The 24,603-nt window shown below is 44.7% G+C and overlaps 1 protein-coding gene across 8 annotated transcripts in view; it reads left to right on the top strand.

Moving 5' to 3' along the window:
* The window catches only part of FAM135B (family with sequence similarity 135 member B), a 355,587-nt gene that overhangs the window by 238,568 nt on the left and 92,416 nt on the right, over positions 1 to 24,603 (top strand). For all 8 annotated transcript variants that reach the window (XM_045008177.1, XM_045008178.1, XM_045008174.1 and 5 more), the window contains 3 exons: positions 10,143 to 10,282; positions 16,661 to 16,731; positions 18,494 to 18,667. In XM_045008177.1, coding sequence (XP_044864112.1) covers positions 10,143 to 10,282; positions 16,661 to 16,731; positions 18,494 to 18,667 — 385 coding nt within the window. The remainder of the gene's footprint in view (positions 1 to 10,142; positions 10,283 to 16,660; positions 16,732 to 18,493; positions 18,668 to 24,603) is intronic.

Genomic DNA, 24,603 nt, shown 5'->3' on the forward strand with positions numbered 1-24,603 from the left:
GGGGTCACATCTTTGGGAAAGTATTGCCCCAATTGTTCCATTAGATTCATCAGTCTTGATGACAAAGGCCCACATGAGGTCAGGATGGATCAGGACTGGAGCACAAGTGAAGGCCCTATTGAATTTATTGAACGCTCATTGAGCCTCTCAAGACCAGGTGAAGGCGGTATGTTTGGGGAGGAGTTCTGTCAGTGGGGCTGTTCATTCCGAGAACCCAAGAATGAAGCGCCTATAAAAATAAGTGAACCCCAGGAAGTGTTGCAGCTCCTTGATGTTCCAGTGGCCTGCCCAGGGCCGGCTCCAGGCACCAGCTGAGCAAGCTCATGCTTGGGGTGGCAGATTCCAAGGGGCGGCATTCCGGCCGCCCGTTTTTTTCCTTTTTCTTTTTGGCTCCCTGCCCCCCTGTAGGGTGCGGCGGCGCGGAGGAGGGGAGAGCCCTGCAGCAAACTTGGCAGAGCAGCCCGCGTCCTTCCCTCCCCGCCGACCGGCAGAGCCCTCCTGGCAGGCGGCGTGGCAGGTGGGGCCGCGTGGCGAGCGCCCTGCTGAAGCCCTGGTGGCCCCCCGTCTCTCTCTCTCCCCACTCCTTCCCCCTTCCCCTCTCCTTTCCCCCCACTAGACCGGGCGCGCACTCCGCTGCACATCTGCAACACAGGGAGTCCCCCTGCACCCTGGCTCTGGCCGCCCGGCAGGTTTTTTTTTTTTTGTTCCTTCTTTGCTGCTCCGGCCGCCCCACGGGTTTTTTTTTTCTTTTCTCCTGCTTTGCCACTCCAGTTGCCCCGCTTTTTATTTATTTATTTATTTTTGGCTTGGGGTGGCAGAAAAGCCAGAGCCAGACCTGGGCCTGCCCAGCTCCGAACAGCATCGACCTTCCCAGGGTCCATCCTGAGGCCCTCCAGGGACAAGATGTCATGCAAATACTGCACAGAGTGCTGATTGAAACTGCATTTCTTGAGTTTTACAAATAGGCCATGTTGTTGGAGCTGATCCAGGACTGACCAGACATGTTGAATGTGCTACTCAAAGCTTTCTGAGAAGATGAGTCTATCTTTGAGATAGACTCTGATATATTGGTCTAGGATGGCCTGAAATATCTTGTTCACAAAGTTCTGGAATATTGCTGGGGCATTCGTAAGACCAAATAGCATTACCAAATATTCATAGTGACTATACCAGTTCCAAAGGCCGTTTCCCACTCATTCTCTGCATGAATCTGTACCAGGTTGTAGTCTCCTCTTAGGTCAAACTTGGTAAATACCTGGGCTGATTGTATGTGGTCTAACAATTCTGTCATGAGTGGGAGCGGGTAACAATTTCTGATGGTTACCTGGTTGAGGGCCTAGTAATACACATGTAAGTGCAGGACCAATCATTCTTTTAACTAAAAGAACCAGAGCCATGGCAGGGGAGGTGGAAGGATGGATAAAATCCCTTGGCCATGTTAACCTGGATCACAAGGTGTCCAGTTCCAGCTTTGATGTAGCATAGATGCAGCCAAAAGTTATCTTAGCCCCAGGTTGCAGCTCAGTCAGATAATCATAATCATGGTGTAGTGGTAGGATGTCCACTTATTTTTATTTTTTCCTCAAAAATATCTGTGTAGTCATGGTACTTGGCGGGAAAAGCAAGAGCCAGCTCCGACAGTGGTCCCAGCTTGGCCACACCCTGGACCGGAGGGCACCTCGGCAGCAACTTGGACTTGTGTCTTGAAGCCAGGATTTGTCCAGTGGTGCGTGCAAACAGACTTGCTGACAGAATTTAGAGAGGAAACTGACATTCTGCTCCCACCAGAGGATGTGTGGGTCATGAGCGACCAGCCATGAGACTTCGAGAATTATGGGGAAGTGGGATGAGCGGATCATATGGTTTCTCAGTAGTCCTCGATAATAACTTCCAGAGGCACTGTTTCGATTGTTAACAGATTGAGGACAGGAGTGAGCCATCTATAGTCAGTTTTTTGCTGAACTAGGATGGCCAAGGGTTGTGCTGTATCGGCATCTATAAAATTGTCCACAGCTCTGGAGTACATGAGCACTCACTGATGGGGAATTCACTGGGGCTTCCCTAGGATGTGCAGGCAAACTTCGACTTGCAGGGGAGGTGGGGGCTTGCTGTACCTTCGATGTGCTCCATGAGAAGTGGGGGGCATCAGGAGACTAATTACAAATCCTAGTTTTGCCTGGTCTGTGGGGTAGAACCAGGGTCAGAACAGGAACAGCAGATAACATTGGTGGAGGAAACCCCTAAATGTTTGGCAGTCTCCATTGCAACAAGGAGTATTCATCATGTAGCCAGGTAGGCTACACCATTTTTGTTCAGAACATGAGGTGTTCCCTTTTGGGGGCTGTCAACCCATTCAGTTGTATTTAGTGCCCTTTGGGTCTGTCATAACTATAAAGGGAAGGGTAACAACCCTCCTGTATACAATACTATAAAATCCCTCCTGGCCAGAGGCACCAAAATCCTTTTACCTGTAAAGGGTTAAGAAGCTCAGGGCTGACACCTGACCCAAAGGATCAATAAGGGGACAAGATACTTTCAAATGGGAGGGGGAGAGGCTTTCGTTTGTGCTCTTTGTTTTGGTGGTGTTTGCTCTTGGGACTGAGAGGGACCGGACATCAATCCATGTTCTCCAAATCTTTCTGAACAAGTCTCTCATATTTGGTTTGAGTCTTTGATCACTTTGTAACCAATTGGTTAGGATATTATTCCTCCAGCCTCCTCAGGAAAGGGGGTGTAAGGGTTTGGGGGGATATTTTGGGAGAAGAGGAACTCCAAGTGGTCCTTCCCCTGTTTTTTGTTAAATCACTTGGTGGTGGCAGAGTACCAGGTTTTAACCTAAGCTGGTAGAAATAAGCTTAGGGGGCTTTCATGCAGGTCCCCACATCTGTACCCTAGAGTTCAGAGTGGGGAAGGAACCCTGACAGGGTCATGCTGGCTAGGGAGTGGCTTCCTGATGCCATGTCCCCACAGGGCCAACCTTCTTCATGGGTTACGAGGAGTCCAGGCAAACTGTCAGGATCCTGGGCAAAGGTAGGCAGGACTAGTGGCAGGAGCTTGGGAGCCAGGAACCAAAGCCAAGGGTCAGAGCTTGTTGGAGTCAAGTGCAGAGTCCAAGTCAGGAGGAAAGCTGAGGGCTAGAGCCAGAGATGGGGTCAGGAATGGAGCTCAAGGTCAGTACCAGGTATCAGGGTCAGTGTTTGAGTTTTGGGAGTCAATCAGCTGTCAAGATCCAAGTCAGAGCTGAGGTCAGCCCCAGGCGTTCAGAGGCAGAAAAGCATGGTAATCATGGCAGCTAGCTAGGGATTCACATTGTTGCCTGGACACTTCCTGGTGTGCCCCAGGGGCTTCTACAGAATCAAGGAGCCACTAAGAGGTCGTTAAGACAACTGTCAGTCGGATCAATCGAGTCAGAACTTCCCGTGGCCTGCAACCTCTGCAGATTGTGTGTTGCAGCCAGGGGCTAAATTACAGCATGAGGATGCTATTTACCCAGTAGCCCTGAAAGCCCAGGTTCAAATCCTGTCAATCCTCACATGAAGTCACAATCTGAGCAGGACTAAATGTGAGTGGGGAGGAATAAGGGATGTTTCCTTCCCTGCACAGTTTAAAAAGGGCTGGGTCAATCTAGTGCAGAGAGACTAATAGGCATGTTGTGTGGAACATAATTTGCTTCAGGTTGGGGATCATAATTAGATTTCTCGGAGGAGACCATATTTTTCACACATTTCAGCATTTTCACTGCTGGGCTTTGCTGCTGCGTCCGATCTATAGGAAAGATGTTTGTTGTTATTTAAGGGTTCCCTTCCCCCACCCACTGGAAACGATTGGCTTAGGCAAACTAGTCATTGTTAAGACAACTAATCATAGGCTTTTCTGATGATGTCGTATATCTAGGTTTTCTGATTTTAGGTTTGAACTGATAAACGCCAATAAAACGCCCTTGGTACACACACAAAGAAATTGGTGTTTTATCCAATAAACTCCAGAACTGGTTATTCAGTTTGTGTTGACTTCGCCCCTTTCTCACAGCTGTTTGTTTATGTAGGGGATGGCACTGCTCCCTAGCTTGTTTACATGGAGCAGTAATGCAGATTGGGGGGGAGGGGGGTTGATTTCTAAATAACGTTGCACATTAATTGGTCCGTGTAGGCCTTGTCCGTGTGCAATAATGGTTCCCTAGTGTGTTTTAACATAGTGATGTTTGGAGCAGTATATCACATATGTACTAAGAGACAGCCCTGAAAAAAAACAATGTATGGATATCTACATAGAACTCAAAAATTGTTAAAAATGAACCCTGAAAAGTGAAATGAATATACCCTGAAAAACACAAGCCCTCGTTATTGCCTATTAGAAACATCTAGAGTTACAGAGCACTGGGATATGTGATGTGTTGGTGTTGGTTATATTATACAGGGGTGTGACACTGCAGGACATCTCAAGGAATTAGCTTTTTCCAACACAAAGCGCCCTCTGCAGGCCAGTGTCCTGCTGCCGCTGGCCCCCGTGTCCCTCCAGGACCCCGGTGCCCTTTTACCTGGGGTGCTGCCCCTCCAGGCAATACCCCACAGATCTGGGCCCCCCCGGAGAACCTCCACCCTCTATCCCCACCTTGCCTCAGCCTATGGGCTATTGCCAGTCACCATATAGTCCCCGCTCACTGGGGCCGACTGCAGTCTGTATAAGCCAGTCATCATAGGCAAGGGAGGTTTTGACCTGCTGCCTTTCCCTGCAACACAGTACCTCCAGGGGCCTTGTCCAAGGCCCTGCAGCCTGGGGAGTTGCTGGCCTGGAGCTCCCCAGCGCCTCTGGCCTTTCCCCAGCCCTGCTTCACTCCAGTACCCTTTAGCACTCAGGCAGCTAGGTCCATCTCCCTCCTCAGCTAGAGGGAGACTACTTGCTCCTGGTCCCCTGCCCTCTTATAAGGGCCAGCTGGGCCCTTATTAAGCCAGCTACAGCTGTGGCTGCTTTCCTAATCAGCCCAGCTTTCAGAGCTGCAGCCCTCTCCAGGGCTGCTTGTACCCTGCCAGGGCCGGAGCGGGGTGATCACCCCACTACAAGGGGAAAGGAGATGGTGTGTGGTTCAAGCACTGACCTGGGACACGGGAGAAGGGTAGAAATCACTTCCGAGCTCTGCAGCAGACTTCCTGTGTGATTTTAGACAAGTCATTCAATCTCCCTGTGTTTCCTTGCGCTGCCTAGACTGGCATTGCAAACCCTTCCCAACCTCACAGAAGTGCCGTGAGAATTAATTCGTGTGAGGGTGAGACACTGTGACAATGGAGACCGCATAAGCACTTGCACAGACTAGGGCCTTGACCCTGCGAACACTCATGCCCAACTTTAAGCATGTGAGTAATCCCATTGGCTTTGATTCACGTACTTAAAATTTGATGTGTGGAAGCATTCGCTGGATCGGGGCACAAACTAGCTATCCTCACAGGGGAAAGAGACAGAGCCAAGCTTGCCAGGCAGAAAAGTAACATCTGATGGAGCTTTATGTAGTTTATTTCATGATAGGAAATGTGTGGCTTTTCTTTGCAGACAGTAATTAAATGGTTGCTAACTGTATTCAAAACCACAGGAATTAAAAAAACAAATCCTTCTTTAGAAAAAAAAAAGTTGGGGCAGGGGGTTTCAGGACATTTTAAACGATAGAAGAGTTCTTTTGTGTAAGGATATGAGGCTGATTAGTCCCAGGATTTTTAGTAATTGTCTTGGTACAGTGTTGCCAGTCACACAAGTTGTGTGAGACTGACCCCCCCCCACCCCCAAAAGCTGCATGAGGTTATTTTAAATACCAGAAGATTTGCATCAAATCAATCCCTCCTTCAAAAAAACCCAACACAAACAAAAAAATTTCTTGGTCTTTGTCCAGATTTTATTTATTTAGTTATTTATTTATTAACTCTGAGGAGGGTGAGGGGAGCGTGTGTGTCTGTCTGTGCTCACACACATGTATGTGTGCATTAGACACACGGCATGAAATTCAAGCTGAAGTGTACCAAAAATTCACACCCAAGTTGGGAGTAGTTATGACACTAGAATGAATTAGGTCATGAAAATCCTCCTATTTGCGCAGATAAACTGGCAAATGAAACCTAGAGGGAGTTAAGGCTGTGGTTGCCAGGCGTCCGGTTTTCAGCTGGAATGCCTGGTTGAAAAGGGACCTCAGCAGCTCTGTTCGACGTCGCCGCAGGGGCCCGGGGCTAAGGCAGGCTCATTACCTACCCTAGTTCCGTGTGGCTCCCGGAAGCGGCCACCAGGTCTCTGTAGCCCCTAGACACATGGGCGGCCAGAGAGGCTCCGTGCACTGTCCACGCCCCTAGTGCTGGCTCTGCAGCTCCCATTGGCCGGTTACCGCGATGAACCTCCTTGGCTCCCCTGCGCCCCAACCACCTGCCTCAGCCCGGATTCCCCTTCTGCACCCAAACTCCCTCCCAGAGCCTGCACTCCCCAACCCCCTGCCCGAGCCCAGAGCCCCTTCCTTCACTCCAAAACCCTCACACCCAGTCCCACCCCAGAGCCCACACCCCCAGCCGGAATCCTCATCCCCCTGCATGCCTGCTCCAGCCTGGATCCCCCTTCCTCACTCTGAACCCTTCATTTCTGACCCCACCCCAGAGCCTGCACCTGCAGCTGGAGCCTTCACACCCTCCTGCATCCCAATCCCCTGCCCCAGCCCGGTGAAAGTGAGCGGGGGTGGGGAAGAGTGAGCAACAAAGGGAGGGGGTGGAGTAAGTGGGGGTGAGGCCTCAGAAATGGGGTGGTGCAGAGCAGGGGTGTTTGGGTTTGTGCGATTGGAAAGTTGGCAACCCTAGTTAAGGCCCCTTGATTTTCTATGTTCGGCACTAACAATTCGGATTGCCAACATCTCAACAGAATAGGAGTGTGTTCTTTATAATGCTTGAGCTGTTAGCAATGTCATCTTCACTAGCAGGGGAAATAAAGGACCCCAAGGGGCCGGACTGGCTTTCAGTTCACCTTTAAAACAGCATGCATGTCTTCTTCCTAAACTCTTGTAGTTACATAGCATCAACGTGGAGGGCCCTTGATACAGCGGTGATAGTGCCATTCTGCTGCATCTGGGTGGGACAGGATGCCAGCATCCCATACAGCATGGCTGAGCTTTCTGCACACCACCACACACTGCTCCACGGGGACTCCTACCACAGTCTGGCATAGTGACTTTTTGGAGTGAGGCTGGATGCAGAGCCGAAGGCTGCAGTCACTGAAGTACGTTGGGAGTGGATGGTGCTAAGCGTCTGGTGGGATTAGTCTACCAGTGCATTGTAGCTCTCCTCTCTGGAGCTCTCTAGGAATGCTGGTCTCTGTGAACATAGGGCATGTTGCATTTCAAAGCTGAAATGTTGAGTGTTTCCATTCATTTCAGGCATCCCTATTCAGTGGAACTCCTGAACATAATGGAAAGGGACATGCAATTATTTTTGTTAAAGGAACAGGTTTATAAGGGGACACTTGGATACAAAGCAAGGACCACTTGATCTGCAGTCCAACACACTACCACTGAGCTGTATGGAACATTCCCTGAGGCATTGTATCCATTCACCTTGTTGTTGTATAGAATTCTAGGCATTGTTGGCTGTCTTTGACTTTGACCTTCTCAATAAAAATAGTGGCTCTAATGCCGCCATGCAAATCTAACTTCCAAACCAATTATCCAATAGCCGTGGTCTGGGCAGGAATGTGTTTGAAATGAAAATGACATTAAACTTTCCATCTCCAAAGAGAACCAGTATATCAATATCCAAATCAAATAACAGCAAAGCCCTTTTGTCTGTCAGATAGGAATAAGAATACATTAGGTCTGTAATATAATTTTCCAGGTGTCTCTAAAATGATGAGGTTTAAATTAAAATAAATATGACTGCATGCCTTTGAAGAGTCCATCTGGCTCAAGCATTCTATTGGAACAGCTGTAGCGCAATAAAGTAAATATGCTGGGGGCGGGGGGATGGGAAATTATCCACACTTATGAGCAGCAGCTGTCCAGGGTACCTGATGGGAAGACATTGGGTAGAGGAAATAATTTGTATATTCCCAAGTATGCTTGATAAAAATCAGAGTTAGGAAAACCGACTTGAATGTAGTTTAGAGTTTCAGCCAGATGGACCTGGTAAATAATGAACTCAGTCTGATCTGTATATAACTCATATGCCTCCATAAACCCTTTTAGATAGTAAACTTTTTGGCAGTGGGGCTGTCTTTATTTATGTATCTGGTACAGGTCAAACAGATTGGTGGTAAATAAATAATCAATGATGATTATTATGCTATAGTACCATTTGCAAATCTGCCAGGCAACATGCTTGGCTTTTAGGGAGTTCCCATACAACTCCCCCCTTTTTATTTTATTTTTTTGCAAATAACATTGACAATAGGAAATACTCCATGCTGCTCCCCTGTAGTAGTAGTCAGAGATATGGACTGCAAATTGTATACACATCTTCCACTAACTGGAGAGAAGTAAAGCAACAGTGTTCCATTCAGCAGAATTCACTCAGTGCCATCTCCTCTTGATCAGAGTTTCACAAACCAGTGCTCCCTCAGACCTCCTGGCTTGCACGGGAGCAGTTGTAGCTTTGGGTTTGCAAGCAACATAGTGTTGCCTGCTCTGTTCGTTTGGCAGCTGTGATGAGTACAAAACATCTGCGCAAAGGTCCCAGTTCAGGAAAGCACTTCAAACACTTGCTTAACTCCTTTCCTGTTCATAAAAGCAGACACTTGAGTGCTTTCCAGAATAGGGATACGAGACTTAGGTTTTTTCAATTCTGCCTCTCCTTACAGGAGCAAAACTTCTGCACCTTTTAAGTAGACTCGCTTGAAAGCCAGGAGAGTTGTTGAACTAGATTGTAAACTCTTGGGACCAATGAGGATCATTTTGTTCTGGGTTTGTACAGTGCCTAGCACAATGGGGTCCGGGCCCGTGACTGGGCCTTCTAGACACGCTGCTAATACAGATGAATAATAATAATATAATATTCCAGAAACCATCAGTCAGAACTTACATGAGCTGGGTGACCTTAGAGGTGGGTAATTAGAGTTGCTACCCTGGGCACCAATGTTCAGAGGTACCAAATCCTTGGGTTGGTTTTTTTTTGTCCATTTGTTTTTGCTTGACAGGTGTTTTTATTGCTTTTGCTTGTGCATTTTGTGCGGGGTTGGGGATGGGGCATTGAAGATGTTTTCTACCCTAGGTGACAAAACCTTTAGGGCCAGTCCTGTGCTGAAGATTCATGTTTTTAAAATTCACGTGGTCACAGCATGGCTCTGGGTAGGGCTGGATGGGAGGAAGCTTTGCAGGGATGTTGTTGCACCTAGGCAATAAAAGTGTAATTACTAGAGGATACTGATTAAAAATTATGATAAAACTTTGAAAGTCTCTGAACACCAGAGACCCTTGGATCAGTGACTGGGCTTGCTGGCGCTGTAGACTGCTAAGTCAGTCTGTTACTTGGTTGTGAGTCTGGTATAGCCCTAGCTAGAGAACATCTATACCTCAAACCCTAGCAACTCGTGCTTTTAGCTCTGGAGGTTCCTGGTGCATCACTCAAGAGGGCAGATGTCATATGCTCAGGGTCCCAAGGATTCCACAGAATTATTGGAGGTTAGGAAAAGTTTAGACGTCTTTTCCTTTCATTGTGTTCTTATTTTGTGGTGTCTTTGCACGTCTATGTTTTAGCCTGGAGCAGAAAGGGGACAGCTGACCTGGCATTTCTGCCCCAGCCATGGTATTTCATGGAAGAACTTGCTTTCTCAGAAGATACCCAGCCAAATTTTACAGATTCCAAGTCACTGGGATAGGGTTCTGATGAGCTGCTTAAGTATCCTGAACCTCTCAGGAGAACCTTACAGGGCATTATCCATCATTAGAAACAATGTCTGTGTCCTCCTTGAAAAAGCAGCCTGCCTTCTGCAGCTTGTTTTCTTTAAATGCCTCAGCAGGGGACCATTATCCTGCAGCAACATTATGCTCCATTAACATTAATTATTAGGAATGCGAGTGTGTAATTACAAATATAAATACAATGGGCCTAATTAATCCTGGGAGCCAAAATGTAAGCTAGAAAATGATGTCTTTGCAAAACTCCAAAGCCATGCTCTGTCTGTGTTTTGTGCAGGTGAATCTAGCCTTTCTTCAGCCTGCGTTCATGAGAACAACGTGCACAGTAGAATATTTCAGATCTTATACAGGAACGAAGAGATTGTTCTCAACGAATCGATGAACTTCAGGGTCCACTTACTCCTAGATGGCGAGAGGGTGAGTCTTCCTTGGATGTGAATAAAACAGATACTTTTCTGTTACGATGCATAGGCCATATCCAGACGTCAGGCTTTCAACTGAATTCTAGAACAGAGTTGAAACTGATGGCTGGTCATGTCATCCGTGCTCTAGCCAGAACTGGGGACCCGCTCCATCTCTCTTGGAGCTCCTTGGGCCACACGGGAAGTGTGCAGTCTGCAGCGTCCTTTTGGCTAGTACAACCTGTTCTCCCACTTGGGGTGCCCAGAGCTGGCTGCTATTGGGAGGTTACGGGGGAGCAGGGTCATGGCCCCACTTTCACTCTTGGATGATTTGAGACCCCTCTGGGCTCTAGGGAAGGAGCAATTACTGTACTCCTCAGAGAACCGGCAGTGCAATTCTGCTTTATCCTTTCACAGCCTGGAGATGCATGTTCTTTGTGCCTTCCACCCATGTTATATACACGTACTGTCTGATCTGGTATGTTGCCTCTGTACAAGGACTATCATTCAATTCTGTCTTTCATATCTGCTCTCAGTAACAATGAAGATCTCAAGAGATCAGCTGCTCTCACTGAAATTCAGAAAATAGCCCCTTCTGGTCCAGTAGACAACCTGGAATAAATGCCCCGGGTTAGGTTTGGGCGTGGCAATTCAACCCCGTCCCCTCCCCCGCTTCGCTTCATATCCTGAAATTCAAAGAGGAGCAGATCCAGTGTTCTGGCATTGGCTCATCTGAACGTACATGTAGCTTTAAAAACAGTTATGGTGTAAGGTCTCCTTTACTTAAAACTACTAGAAAAACCTAATTTAAGCTTGTTTGAACTGCTTCCTCTCCTCTATTCTTACCATGGTATTGATCTCCTGTGTTCTCTCCTAAAACATTTGTTTCTAGTTTTATGTATGCTTATATGAGAAATGGACAATCATGAACTGTGAAGGAAGGGAAAAATACCCTCCTTTCACATATTGTGAAATTTGACAGAGAACAGTTCTAACAAATTTAGCTGCAAATTAATTTACCATCATGATGCAAAATCTGTCATAAATCAGTCTCTCTCCCCAAGTTACGGTGACTTCCTCTAGGTCAAGTGGCTTCATGCTGACTGCTGCATTAGCATTTGGGACAGTTTTTCCTGCCAAAAATGAAAATGATCCTGCCAGATTCTTCTTCACACTAGCTCAAACTCGTCCCTGTGCCTGATGTGTTGTGTGGAGCGTGGTTTAGATAATAAGCTCTAAAGGGAAATGACAGGGGTCTGATTCGCCACTCGCACACTGGCTTTACACAGATACCAACACCGTTGTCTTCACTGGAGTCACACCAAAGCAGTTTGGGAGTAAATGAAAGAAGAATCAGACCCCATGTCGACTTATGTATTTACACATCACCGGATGTACTGCTGACACTCTGTAAATAATAAGTAACAAGAACTTTGTCGCTCAGAAACTTTGGTACTTTTCATTCCTTTGTTTGTCAGCTTATTTATCACATGATAGAGCCCTGTCCTGACTGCCTTCCTCAGATCAAGTAGCACCTCGCTTTGCAAGCAGTGGAGGAAGGTGCTACTATGCATGAGTAAGGGTGGGAGAGTCACCAAGGCACAGAGCTGATCAATGACCAATAAAATTGGTTAGAAAGTCAGACTGGGTGACTTGGGTGCTTGAGTTACTATCCTCTGTGTATTTTGGCTGTTGGAGCTTCATTTATAAAATATTCCCATAAACAAGCTGCATGCACTGCCACACGGGGTTTGAGTAATTCCATCTAGGGGATAGGCTGCTAACAGTGTATTCAGTACAAAATAATAGTAATATTGGATGGATTTTGGGGAACAGTTGGGCTGTTGTAGGGAAAGGCTATACCAGAACTACTTGTGCCTGATTCGGACCTAATTTACACTGGAGAAGGAATCTGATGTAAAGCCTGTTGATTTCAAAGGGCACTGTAGTCAATGGGGTTATATTTATGCAGAGCTGGTCAGGACTTTTCTATTGGAATAAATCCAGTGTCTGCAGAGTTGAAATTTCCCATAGGAATATTTTGATTTGCTGATTTTTTTTTTTCATTTGGAAAATTTAACTGAAAATATCCCATTGACTGGAGAGCACTTCGTAGTGTCTTATCTCGTACGTTCTCATTCTTCTGTAACTCTTGCTGATTTCAGTGGGAGTAGCAGGTGCTCAACATCTCCTAAGATCAGATGCCAAATTTCATCTACACTTGGTGGATGAGACTTGATCTGTCTCAGGCACAGCCCATGGATTGAATCCCTAGTTTAAATGCAGACTGCAATTCCAAAGGCTTTGCTATATAATAATTATTTCCTTTGCAACCAGCAGTGACTGCGATTTGAGTTTTAGCAACAACAATACACTTTTTAAAAAAAATAAGTCTTGTTTTGATAAACATACTTGCAGGTATTTCAAGACAAATATTCATTATGTAGAGATTGGAATTTCCTCATTTCAGGTCCTACCACGAGGTATCATATCCTGCACTGCAAAATAACAGATTACTTTGGGAGGGTTTAAGTACCTTTACTTCTATTATTATGACAAAGCTAACTCCTTCTTGAATTCTAAATTATCTCTTCCCCTCTCTCCCCCCCACGCACAAAAAGATGTTTCACCTTTGCAAGATGTAGTTAAAGCAAATGTTATACCAGGTATCATGATTCATGCATATCTGTGTAGATCTGGTGCCTTGAAATGTCTTTAGTGGGTTACTGACAGGGGTGAAAGTAAGTTAAAGGACTTACTGGTATGCTGGAGTCCTGAGCAGGGGCGTGGCCTCAATCAGAAGAGGCGGGACTTTTAAATCAAGATTTAAAGGCCCCGGGGCTGCGTCTGGGAGCCCCAGGGCCTTTAAGTCATCCCCGGAGCTACCAGCTGCAGAGGTGGCTGGGAGCCCTGGGGCGATTTAAAGGACCCGGGGTGCTGGCCGCTGCTACGGCAGTGGAGCTCTGGGCCATTTAAATCACGTCCGGAGCCCTGCTGCCAGGGCTCCAGCAGCAGCTCAGGAGGTGATTTAAAGGACCCTGGGCTCCAGCTACTGCAGGGAGCCCCAGGCCTTTTAAATCACCAGCCTGGGGAAGCCGGTTGGTCCGTCACTGCGCACCAGCTCTTGCCAGTACACCGGACCGGACCGGACCAGCTTACTTTCACCTCTGCTTACTGATATAAGGCCTTTTGCTGCAAGGAACTGAGTATCTGCTGCAGTGTGCTGGGTGTACAGCAATGTCATTGTAGAGAGTCTATTATACACAGAGGAGTAGTTCCTTTTCTATCAAGTAGAGGACAGGGGTCACTAACTAGTAACACCTTCAGTTTCTACCCTGCTTTGCTATGGTCTGTTAAACAGTCATTGTGTTGTACCTGAGAAGTAGCTGCATTTTAGTAATAGAAGAACTGATTTCTGCTTGTATTTCAGTTCACTAAAACTAAATGCAAGACATTGTTATAAACTCTCCTAAAGTTGCATTGCTGGTTAAGAAAAGTGAAACAGACAATTGTTAGAGAATTAGATTCTGCTTCCATACTTTAGCGTGTATTTCTATTGGCTTTAATTGTATCAAACTATATGGTGCACTGCTAGATCCATTTTTTCCAAGGTTAATTTAAATTAATTTTCAGCTAATCTTATTTTCTTTTTCATAAAATCGAATTCAAATTCTTTTATTAACAATAAAATATCAGGAAAAACTTCCTGATGGTGAGCTCTATTAGACAAGGGTGTCAAACACTCAATTTGCAGGCCATATCTGGCCCATATGATGTATTTATTTGGCCTGCTTGGTACATCCAGATTTTGCAGAATCATAGAATCTCAGGGTTGGAAGGGACCTCATGAGGTCATCTAGTCCAACCCCCTGCTCAAAGGAATCTAACCTTTCCTTAAAATTTTTACCCCTCATGTTTTGCAACTAAAATCTTCCTAATATTAGCCAACTGCAAACCGATAAAGTGCTTTCTTCCTAAGTCTGCAGAGAGCCTATAACAAAGGCTCTGAGAGGTATGAACACCCCTTTAATCTCATTGGGGTGTTAACTATAAAGACTAAGGATATTTTAAATGTTGGAATTAACTGTTTGCAGTGCTGTAGCCATCTTGGTCCCAAAATAATAGAGACACAAGGTGGGTGAGGTAATATCTTTTATTGAACCAACTTCTGTTTGTGAAAGAGACAAGCTTTTGATTTTACATTCTGTAACCCACTAACCCCCCTTTGTCCTATGACTGCAGAATCTTGAATGGGTCCCTTGCAACATGTGTAAACTCCTTATGCTATACAATCTGTTCCACTTTCTATTTAGCTATGACACGCTGAGTATCTTTCCCAGACCTAAAGAGCTCTGTGTAAGCTCAAAAGCTTGTCTCTTCCACCAATAGAAGGTGGTCCAATAAAAGATACTACCTCAGAATTCACTATTTAATTGATGATAGTTTTATCAATAATTTGACTTTTCAGTAGTTATTGATTGAGAACCACTACGGCTCATGGTTCTGTATGAATGTAGAAGTAAAACTAGTCCCTTCTCTCAGTAAACTCACAATAAAATTCAGCCTAATAATCTCCTAAAAAGCAAGCTGAGCTCTCCATTACTTGGAACATCTAAACTTGGAGGAGATAAAACCACCACAAATGTCCTGTGTGGGTGTGACATTCCTCAGTCTGGACTATTGAACAGCTGTGTCCCCTCAATTTTCCAACCTGGGCTGCCTTTTACACTGCTTTGCTGTGAGAACAACCACTCCTGGCCTGTTGATGCACAGCCTCTAGCATGCAAAATCACTCCCAGCTGAATGATATGGGTGCTGTAGCTAGTCATTCCTGAATTATAGTGCAGAGTGACACCAGTAAATGCTCAGTCCCAGACTTGTCCCCAGAAATGTGCATCTTGTACTGCCCAGCTCCCTCTTGGACAATACAAGCTCATAGAAAGTCTGTCATTTCATTAATATACAATGATATGCACAAACCCTATTATTTCAAATGGAGGTCCCCAAACATTTCAGTCCAAACATACTGGCTTAGTTAAAACAATAAAAGTTTAACAACTATGGAAAGATAGATTTTAAGTGATTACAAGTAATGAGTTGCAAAAATCAGAATTGGTTACGAAGAAATGAAAGTCAAACTAATATCTGATTTAACAAGCTAAGTGAACTTAAAGCAATAGGATTTCTCTCACAGCAGTCTGTCTGGATTTTTCAGCCAGGACCCCTCCCCCAGTTCAATTCCCTCTTTTGTTTTTCAAACATTGTTAATGCCATGAGTAGAGATGAGGGGAAAGAGGTGATTTGTGTCCTCTGTTCTCCCTTCTTACAGAATTTCTTTTCTTTGAGAATCATCTCCAGCTGGGGTTCAGAGGACAGCAAGTCTGTCTGCCAAGATGTAAATTTCTCACTGACACCCTTCTTCCTGCCAAAGAATGGCCGCTTAACCTGCTGACAGTCTGTTTGATTATGCTGACACCTGGCTGAGGTGCTGGCTAGCAATTTGTCTCTGAGGAACTGGTCTGGGCTGCTTCCTCAGATTTAGAATATGCCTTACTGACATCATACAAAATAATTTTATAACTTTACATACAATGTTAACACACACATTTCATCAGGACAGTAATGTTCAGCAAATTACGAGTTTTCAAATTATACCTCACAAGGCGTATTTTGTGTAAAAAAAAAAATCATCTTGTAAAAAAGATGAACATGAGGGTACAGTCTGTCACAGGGGGACAAACTTTCACTGGCAGGGTTTGGACTAGATGAGCCAATAGGACTTTTCCATCTCTAATTTGTGTGGTTTATTTAGATTGTCAGCTCTTTGGGTGAGGGACTGCCTTTTTGTTCTCTGTTTGGTACAGCACAATGACTACAGCTCCTGGGCATTACTACAATACAAGTAATAATGACAATCATTCACCAAATTTCTTAAATTTCTGAGTGTAAAGTAATAGGGAATTAACATGTCTGAACCAGCATGTTTTACATACTCTTTTGAGCAGAGATAAGCCAAAACCTTATGACTGAACAGCCCTGCTCTGAACACCTCTGAAGCTGTTTGAAAGCTGGATGCAACGTTTATAATGTGGGTTCTTTCTGCATTCCGAAGCACATTCCATTCAGCGAAAGTTTGCTTACTGCTAACGCCATCAAATCGTATTCTAATTTCAGAGCAATGTATTTGTCTGTCTAAAGCCGGACAGTAGCTCTGAATCCTGCTGTAGCTGACCAGTTATATTGCCCAGATGTTCTCTGTATGCACTTCAGCAGCTGTCTCTCACTGCTCCTGCATTTCTTTGCACTCTCTTTATCAGACAAGAATATTGCCTTGCGGTTGGGTTTTGCTGTGAGCTGGCTTACACAGGTAACTCTGCCCTTCTGTTCTTTGCAGGTGGAAGATGCATTAAGCGAAGCAGATTTTCAGCTCAAGTTGGACCTGCACTTTACTGATAGTGAGCAACAGTGAGTGCCGTTTTAAAGCCCCAGTGATGTTGTAGGGACTCTCCTGTCTTTGGGTAACATGAATTCAGTGAAACTTAGAGTCTTTTGGAAACTGGAGAGCTCTGATTTGATTTGGCTTCCGTCTCTCTTGCGGCGGTGCCTCCCCATTCCTCTTCCTCCCCTCCTCCATTCCTCTCCCCCACCAAAGGCATTTTTTTCATTCCTCCCCTTGCAGCAAGAGATTTTCTATTTTAAGGGTGGACTTTTCAGAGGTGCTTGGCACTCCTCTAACTCTGCTACCATGGAAGTCAACAGGAGTTTTCCCATTGGCTCAGTGGGACCAGGGGCTGCGCTATGGGAAAGCATTGCTTTTCAGGACATGCTTCAACGTTGTCCTGGGTAAGGTTGGACTTAAGCAGGTGTCTAGTGCTTTTCTGAATCAGGGCCAGAGTTAGGTCAAGGCTGAGCACAGTTGGAAAATCTCACCCTCTGTGTGTATGGGCTAAGAGCCTGATCCTATGCCACTAAAATCAAAGAGCGTTTTGCCATTAACTTCCATGGGAAGAGGATCAGCCCTTGATACAGGAGCTTTGCATTACTCCTAGTTCACTGGTCTTGCCAAACCACACTGGAACTGTGCTTGAAGGAGCCTCTCAGGCCCTACTGAGGTCATTGAAAAGTCTTCCAGTGACTTCAGCAGGAGTTAGCTGAGGTCCACAGTGAGCTCCTTGGAGCTGGGCTTCACACCTAATTTAGCCCGAAGTCACCTTATACACTGCCCCACAAGGCACCTTACAGAGGAACTCAGTGTGCCATTTCCATTTAGTTTCTGTACGGTGTAGATCAGTGGTTCTCAAACTTTAATACTGGTGACCCATTTCACATAGCAAGCCTCCAAGTGTGACACCCCCTACACCCCCCGTAAACTATAAACACTTGTTTATATATTTAACACCATTATAAATGCTGGAGGCAAAGCAGGTTTGGGGTGGATGCTGACAGCTCGCGACCCCCTGAGGGGTCCCGACCCCTAGTTTGAGAACCCCTGGTGTAGATGAAACAAGAGCTGTGTTATCGCAGGCTGGTGGTGGGGCAGTGCTTTAACATATCAGGGGTGCGGTGAGGGCCGGTAGGAGAAATGACCTGTGATTTATCAGAAAGAATCTAGTGCATTTATTTAATTTTACTGCTGTTATAGTTATCTGAACAATTATTCACCAGGCCGTTTTTAAAGAAAAGTTTCTATAGTGGTCTTTTGGTAGGGACAGTCTCAGTGAAACAACTCTGTTCATCCAGGGATGCTCTGAGTGGTCTAAACCCTCCAGGAACAGGTCTGCTCTTTCACTATTGCCGTCCCCCGGAGGCAAAGCAGACTGTCTGGTGCTACGCATCCAGATTAGTGCTAAATTCTAGGTGCTGATATTTGAATTAGCAGGGCAGCCTGCTACTACCTGCACTTCTTCCCTGCTACCCCAGAGCTTCCCCCTAGTGTGAGTGTGGTGTACAGGAGGGAGATCGCTGCTTGTCTGGCAGACCCAGGATGGGGCTCTTGCATTCCGTCATATCTGTTTTTTACTGTAGAGTAATAATATTTACATCCCCGCTACTTGCAAGTTCAATTAAGAGATAAGCATCAGCTGAATAAATGCTCTGGTAGCTGACACTGACACCATGAAGTGATAAAAATTCAGTTCATGTGGGTCTCCCAGTCTGCTGCCTTTAATGCCATTATAGACTATGACAACTTAAGATTTCACTAACCCTTGTAAACCTCTCCTTTCAGGCTGAGAGACATTCCAGCGATCCCTGTGATAAGCAGCCGTACGTTGGGGCTTCACTTCCATCCGAGAAGAGGCCTGCACCACCATGTTCCTGTCATGTTTGACTATTTCCACCTGTCAGTGATATCTGTTACAGTGCATGCCTCACTGGTAGCGTTACACCAGCCGCTGATCAGGTAAAGAGCAGAGAAATGATGATTGCGGTACAGTTCTTATGACAATGTTCACCCGTCTGATAGTAGCAGCCTTTGCTTTAGAGCGGAAGGATGGACTTGTGCTTCTGGTCCTGGACTGGGTTTCCGGAAGTCTGGGTTTGAATCTTGGCTCTGCCACAGACTTCCTGAATGTCCTTGGGCAAATCGCTTCATCTCTCTGTGCCCCAGTTCCCCTCCCTAAAATAGGGATGATAGCACAACCCCACTTGACAGGGATGTTATGAGGATGAACACATGAAAGATTGTGAGGCGCTTAGATAGGGCTGCTTGGGGCCATATAAGTCCCTTAGATGGACAGATGTGGGATATTGTCATTTGTTCCTAGACCTAGATACTGCTGTGAAGTATGTAATTATTGGTGTATGTTGACTGTATAAAGTGCACTATATGTTCTCAGTTCTCCCACCTGATAGTTTTGCCAACATCTCCCTGTGCCCCATTATGCTCCACTATAAATGGACAGAACACTAACAGCTATGGGGTGTGGGAGGAGGAGGGAAATGGCTTTCTTCTCCTGAGAGGATTTTCAAGATTTCGAGACATTTTCTCATCCTGAGTCAGGATGCAGATATGAAATCTCAAATTTTCATGCGCTGACGAACCTATTGGTTTGGGTTAATGGAAATGTTTTGTTTAGATTTTGACCTTTTTTTTACTATGCGTTAAATTTCGGTTTAAAAGGTTAATTGATTAAATTGAAACCCATTACTTTTCATTTCAGAAAATACCGTCGTGACATTTCAACAATTTCAAAACTTTTTTTTTTTTTTAGTTTGCTGGGGAATTCTTGGGAGCTGATCCTTTCCCACAGACAGTTTGAGTTTCAATGAATTGGCATTATCAGCACCTCCTCCACCCCAACCCGTTTTGTCAAAAAATTGCCAACCAGCTCCAGTTATTAGGCTTAATTATTGTTTATAAAGTGTTTTGTTATCCTCTAAGGAAAGGAGCTAGAAAAGTGTAAAGTATTATATGAGACATAAACAGCATGGTAGGCCACTGATCTATAGCTGGGTTACTATTAAAGCTTAAATATGTGATTGTGTGGATGTTTATGAAGAAAAGAGTGTTTTGATTTCATGCAGTGGAATGGAAATACATTTTGACAACACAATATATGGTCTCATTTGGTTAAGTCAATAATAATGATAATCTGAAAGTGCAATATTGTGGATTTATCTGCCTCTTGATAAACATCCAGAAACCTAAATATTAATATAGCATAAATTCACTAACCATAAAACAGGGTAAAATAAATAGCATAAAAGCAACTTCTGTGCCATGCAGTCTCAAACAAAACCAGCCTATTAAAACCAGTATTCTTTTCTCCAAGTTCAGAGCCTTTGTGTGTAGGCAGGCTTATCTTTGCTGTGTTTGCTGGGATCACAAAGAAAAAGACTTAATAGTAAGAGTTTTGATCTAATAAGACCTTATTTTTGCAAAGCCTCAGTAACTTTCTGATCATAAATTCTCATCTTGTCACAGTATATTAAGATAAAAGCAAAGCTATTAATTTGCGGAATAAAAAAATAAAAAATTAGTGTGTGGTAGCCTTTGGTGTTTCATTATATTTTAGTTTTCTGAGAATCTTAAATTGTTTTAATGTAGATTCTGAGATTCTAAGGCCAGAAGGGACCATTGTGATCATCTAGTCTGACCTCCTGTATAACACAGGTCAGAGAGCTTCCCAAAAACAATTCCTAGAGCAGATCTTTTAGAAAATCTTGCTTGCTTTAAAAATTGTCAGTGATGGAGAATCCACCACAACCCTTGGTAAATTTTCCCAGTGGTGAATTACTTTCACTGTTAAAAAAATTATGCCTTATTTTATCTCTTAATTTTCTAGCTTCAACTTCATGTTATACTTTCTCTGCTAGACTGAAGAGCCCATTATTAAATATTTTTCCCCGTGTAGGTACTTATAGACTGTCATCAAGTCACCCCTTAACTTTCTCTTTGTTAGACTCAAGGCACTCGATCTATGTAGCTTATCGCTATACAGCATATTTTCTAATCCTTTAATCATTCTCATGGTGCTTCTCTGAACCCCCTCCAATTTATCAACATCCTTATTGAATTGTGGGCATCAGAACTGGACATGGGATTCCAGCAGTGGTCGCACCAGAGCCAAATACAGAGATAAAATAACCTCTCTTCTCCTACTCAAGATTCCCCTATTTGTGCATCCCAGTATCGCATTAGCTCTTGTGGCCACAGTGTCACACTGGGAGCTCATGTTCAGCCAGTTATGCACCATGACCCCAAAATCTTTTTCAGAGTCACGGCTTCCCAGGCTAGAGTCCCTCTTCCTGGAGGTATGGCCTATGCTCTTTGTTCCTAGATGGATATGTTTACATCCAGCCATATTCAAACACATTGTTGGCTTGCACCCAGTTACCATGCAGTCTAGCTTGCTCTGAATCAGTGGCCAGTCCTCTTCAGTGTCTGCGTCTGCGTATTCATTACACATTGTTTATCTGTAGAGCCGTGGTTCTCAAACTTTTTGTACTGGTGACCCCTTTCCCATAGCAAGCCTCTGAATATGACCCCCTTTATAAATTAACACCATTATAAATGCTGGAGGCAAAGCAGGGTTTGGGGTGGAGGCTGACAGCTCGCGACCCCCCCCCCATGTAATAACCTTGTGACCCCCTGAAGGGCCCCAACCCCCAGTTTGAGAACCCCTTCTGTAGAGCAATGGGAATTCTCATTCTTCCAATCTTGCTTTGTCCAGTGCAAGCTCATCCCTATCCTGGAGCCTGACTACATTAATGAAGGAAACAATAATACATTTGTATAACTATCAGCTCATACTTTCTTTCCAGACATGGCTTGTACTATGGTTCCTCCCTCGGGACTCTTCTGCCCACACCCTAGATCCTCTCCCCAAAGAGCTATCCCAATCTCACTTACATTTAAATAGGGAAATGTGACCTGTATCAGTGAGTCAACAGAACCTACTCAATCCTTTCTAACAAGAATCACTGTTTGCCTAACGGACAGGATATTTAAGGTAAACACTGCCTTACTACCGTATTACCTCTTCCATGCTCTCTCATCACTATGGTTAGTGAAGGCAGAGATTGCACAGTCAGAATCTCAGCTACATGGCCAGCCCAGATGGTTTTAAGCATAACTGTGGAGTACAATACAATTAGCAGCTCAGTTTTGACAGCGCGAACAGCTGATTTATTAGTTATTGCAGCAGACCTGATACTCTGAAATTCCAGCTGTGTTACCGAATGCATGCGGGATTGAATTAGTTGACACTCCGAATATTGTTTCTAGCCCCAAGTTTTATGTTTCAGCATTTCGGATGTAAACAAACGTCAGTAATGAAGATGCAGTAACCCCAGAAAGAGGGCTAGAGGGGCACTTTAAATACCAGCTAGCACTTCTCCCTAGCTTCCGCACTCAGCAGCGCTAGAGACAGAGATGAGCTGCTTTTAGTTCTTCTTTTGTCTTTAGGGAGCTGAGTCAGGAGCTGGTTAAAATCTCCTGATTCAACATTTCAACTAACATGGCTAGTTAAAACCCGCCCGAGGATATAGGAGAGCGTGGAACAGCAGAGGGTGGGCCTAGTACTTCTGATGTAGATGCAAGAAGAAACGCAGTATGATAGGAATATTGTGCCAGTGGGGGGGTTGTGTCCATTGCCCCAGCCTGCAGCATGTCTCTGCTCCCACTCCTGCTTTCCCCAGCAGCCAAACACTTCCCATCAATGACAAGGCCTGCCACACCACTACTCTCAAACAGTAGGGCCTTCAAACTCCCTTCCCACTGCTCCTGAACCCTTTGGCTCCCCTAGTAATTGGTGCATTGCAGCTGTACGCTGGCAGTGCTGAATTCTTTCGCCAACTGCTTTTCCGGGAGCGTGAAAAAAGTACGATGTCTGTGGGAAATGTAAAGCAGGACTTGAGTGACATGCTCCAGGATGCTGCAGAAATCACCGTTCATTACAGAAAGCAAGGGGCTGTGCTTCTTGGGACCCGATTCCTCAGCAGTCCCACAATGGAAAGAAGATAATTCCATCTGGGAAGGGAAACGTGTATCTTTCCTGAAGGGGAAAAAGTCTTGGGACAACAACACAGAACTTTTAAAATATTCACCGTTTTGTAGGGAAACTAAGAGCAGGAAACTAAACCTGCTTTATTGGATAACAACGTCCTTTGTGCTGCTCTCTCTAAACAGGAGGAAGCACATGCCGTTGCTCATAAGACAAAACAGAAACGTGCAAATAGCCTGTGACATGGGTGTCTGAACTGTTGATTGTCAAATCCTTCCCTGAGTGCACTAGGAGGCCACACCCTCTATGTTCAGCTTAGGTTGATTTGCCTTGTAATGAACGTTCATCCAGGAACTTCAAGTGATTTCTATTTTAAAACTTCCAGGAGCTCTCTAGGCATTTGAGAGTCGTGATTCCTTGTCGAATTGCCATTGTCAATAAAAACAGGACTGATAAAAGCTGCACAGCCTTTGGCACTGTGCAGAATCCAGTCCAATGGCTGGCAGCACGAACTTCAGTCTTATATTCAGCAGTTCCAGGAATCCATTTGAAAACATTTGTAACCCAATTAAAACAAACAAGCAACCCTTTAAATGAATGTAAATCAGCGTGGAGAGCCTTCGCCGAATGCAGCTGGCAATCGAGTTCTCTCTTGTTTATATTATAATGGAGATTTTTTCCTCAGTCAACAGCACAGCTGCCTGCACACCCACCCACACACGTCTCTTAAAATCATAGTCAGAGGAAAGCTCTCGTAGCCCACACTCAGGCAAAACTCCCAATGCCTTCAGTGGGAGATTTGTCCATGTCAAAACAAACAGGCTGTTAGGGTTTGACCCACTTTGCATCCTTTACATCTTCAGAGCACTCTATTGTAACTAACACCTTTCCCCAATACCATCTGAGACAGGTAAAGAGCATATGTCACCTTTTACAGGGGGAGTGACTTATCCAAGGCCATTCTCTGCTAGGGGCAGAAGAAGAAAAAGAACTGAATGGGAGATAGCTTCAAATGTGTTCAGCATTAACCTAACTCTGAGCCTGCTAAAGCAATGCTAAAGCTCCCAATTTCTTCACAGGGAGCAGAGTGAGGACAACACCAAGCATTTTAAAAAAAATCCTGCCCTGAATTCTTTATTTCCAGTCCTACCCTTATTCATCCAAAGCACTTTAACTTATTTGTTACCGTATGCAGCGTGAATCTTGGCAGAGAAATGACTGGCTAATTTTCTATGATCCCATGAGTACTAGTGGGTACTCACTCAATTGAAGTTGCCACAAATATAAGCCTGGGTAGCAAAGTCAGTCAGCTGGTGATTTATTTCTCTCTCTCTCTCTTTATATTTCATTTATATTCATAACATGAATTGTGTTTAACGAGAACGTAGGATGTATACACTGAAAAGCCACCGATACCTCAGAAAATATTGGAAAACATTCATTTTAGACAAAATGTTGTCAATATGATATTTTTTCCCTCCAGGAATATTTGCTTGAAAACAGGATTTTTCTTGCTTTGGAATTATTTTCTTCCTAGTGATTGTTCCCTACCTGAAATCTTAATCTTTTTTGGAATAGCAGCCTCCAGGGCTACCAGCGGGGGTGTCAAATAAGTAAAGATTCTGACCAGTTGTGTGCCAACCTTTCGTTTAAAAAAAACCAACACTGACTGTCAGTTTTTATTGTAGATCCAAAACTTAGTCTGAGCTGGGCAAAAAGTTTAGAGTCACTTTGGAGAATGCAGGTCAAATTACAACCGCTGACTCTTCTCAAGTTCCAGGGAGGGATATATGGTGTCATTAAAATATATGTAAAAATAATAAGATTTGTCACTGTGATTGAAGGATCTCAAAGCACTTTACAACCATTAATTATGTTAGCCTCACTACAG

The sequence above is a fragment of the Mauremys mutica genome, chromosome 2 (assembly GCF_020497125.1).
Source record: "Mauremys mutica isolate MM-2020 ecotype Southern chromosome 2, ASM2049712v1, whole genome shotgun sequence".
NCBI lineage: Eukaryota > Metazoa > Chordata > Testudines > Geoemydidae > Mauremys > Mauremys mutica.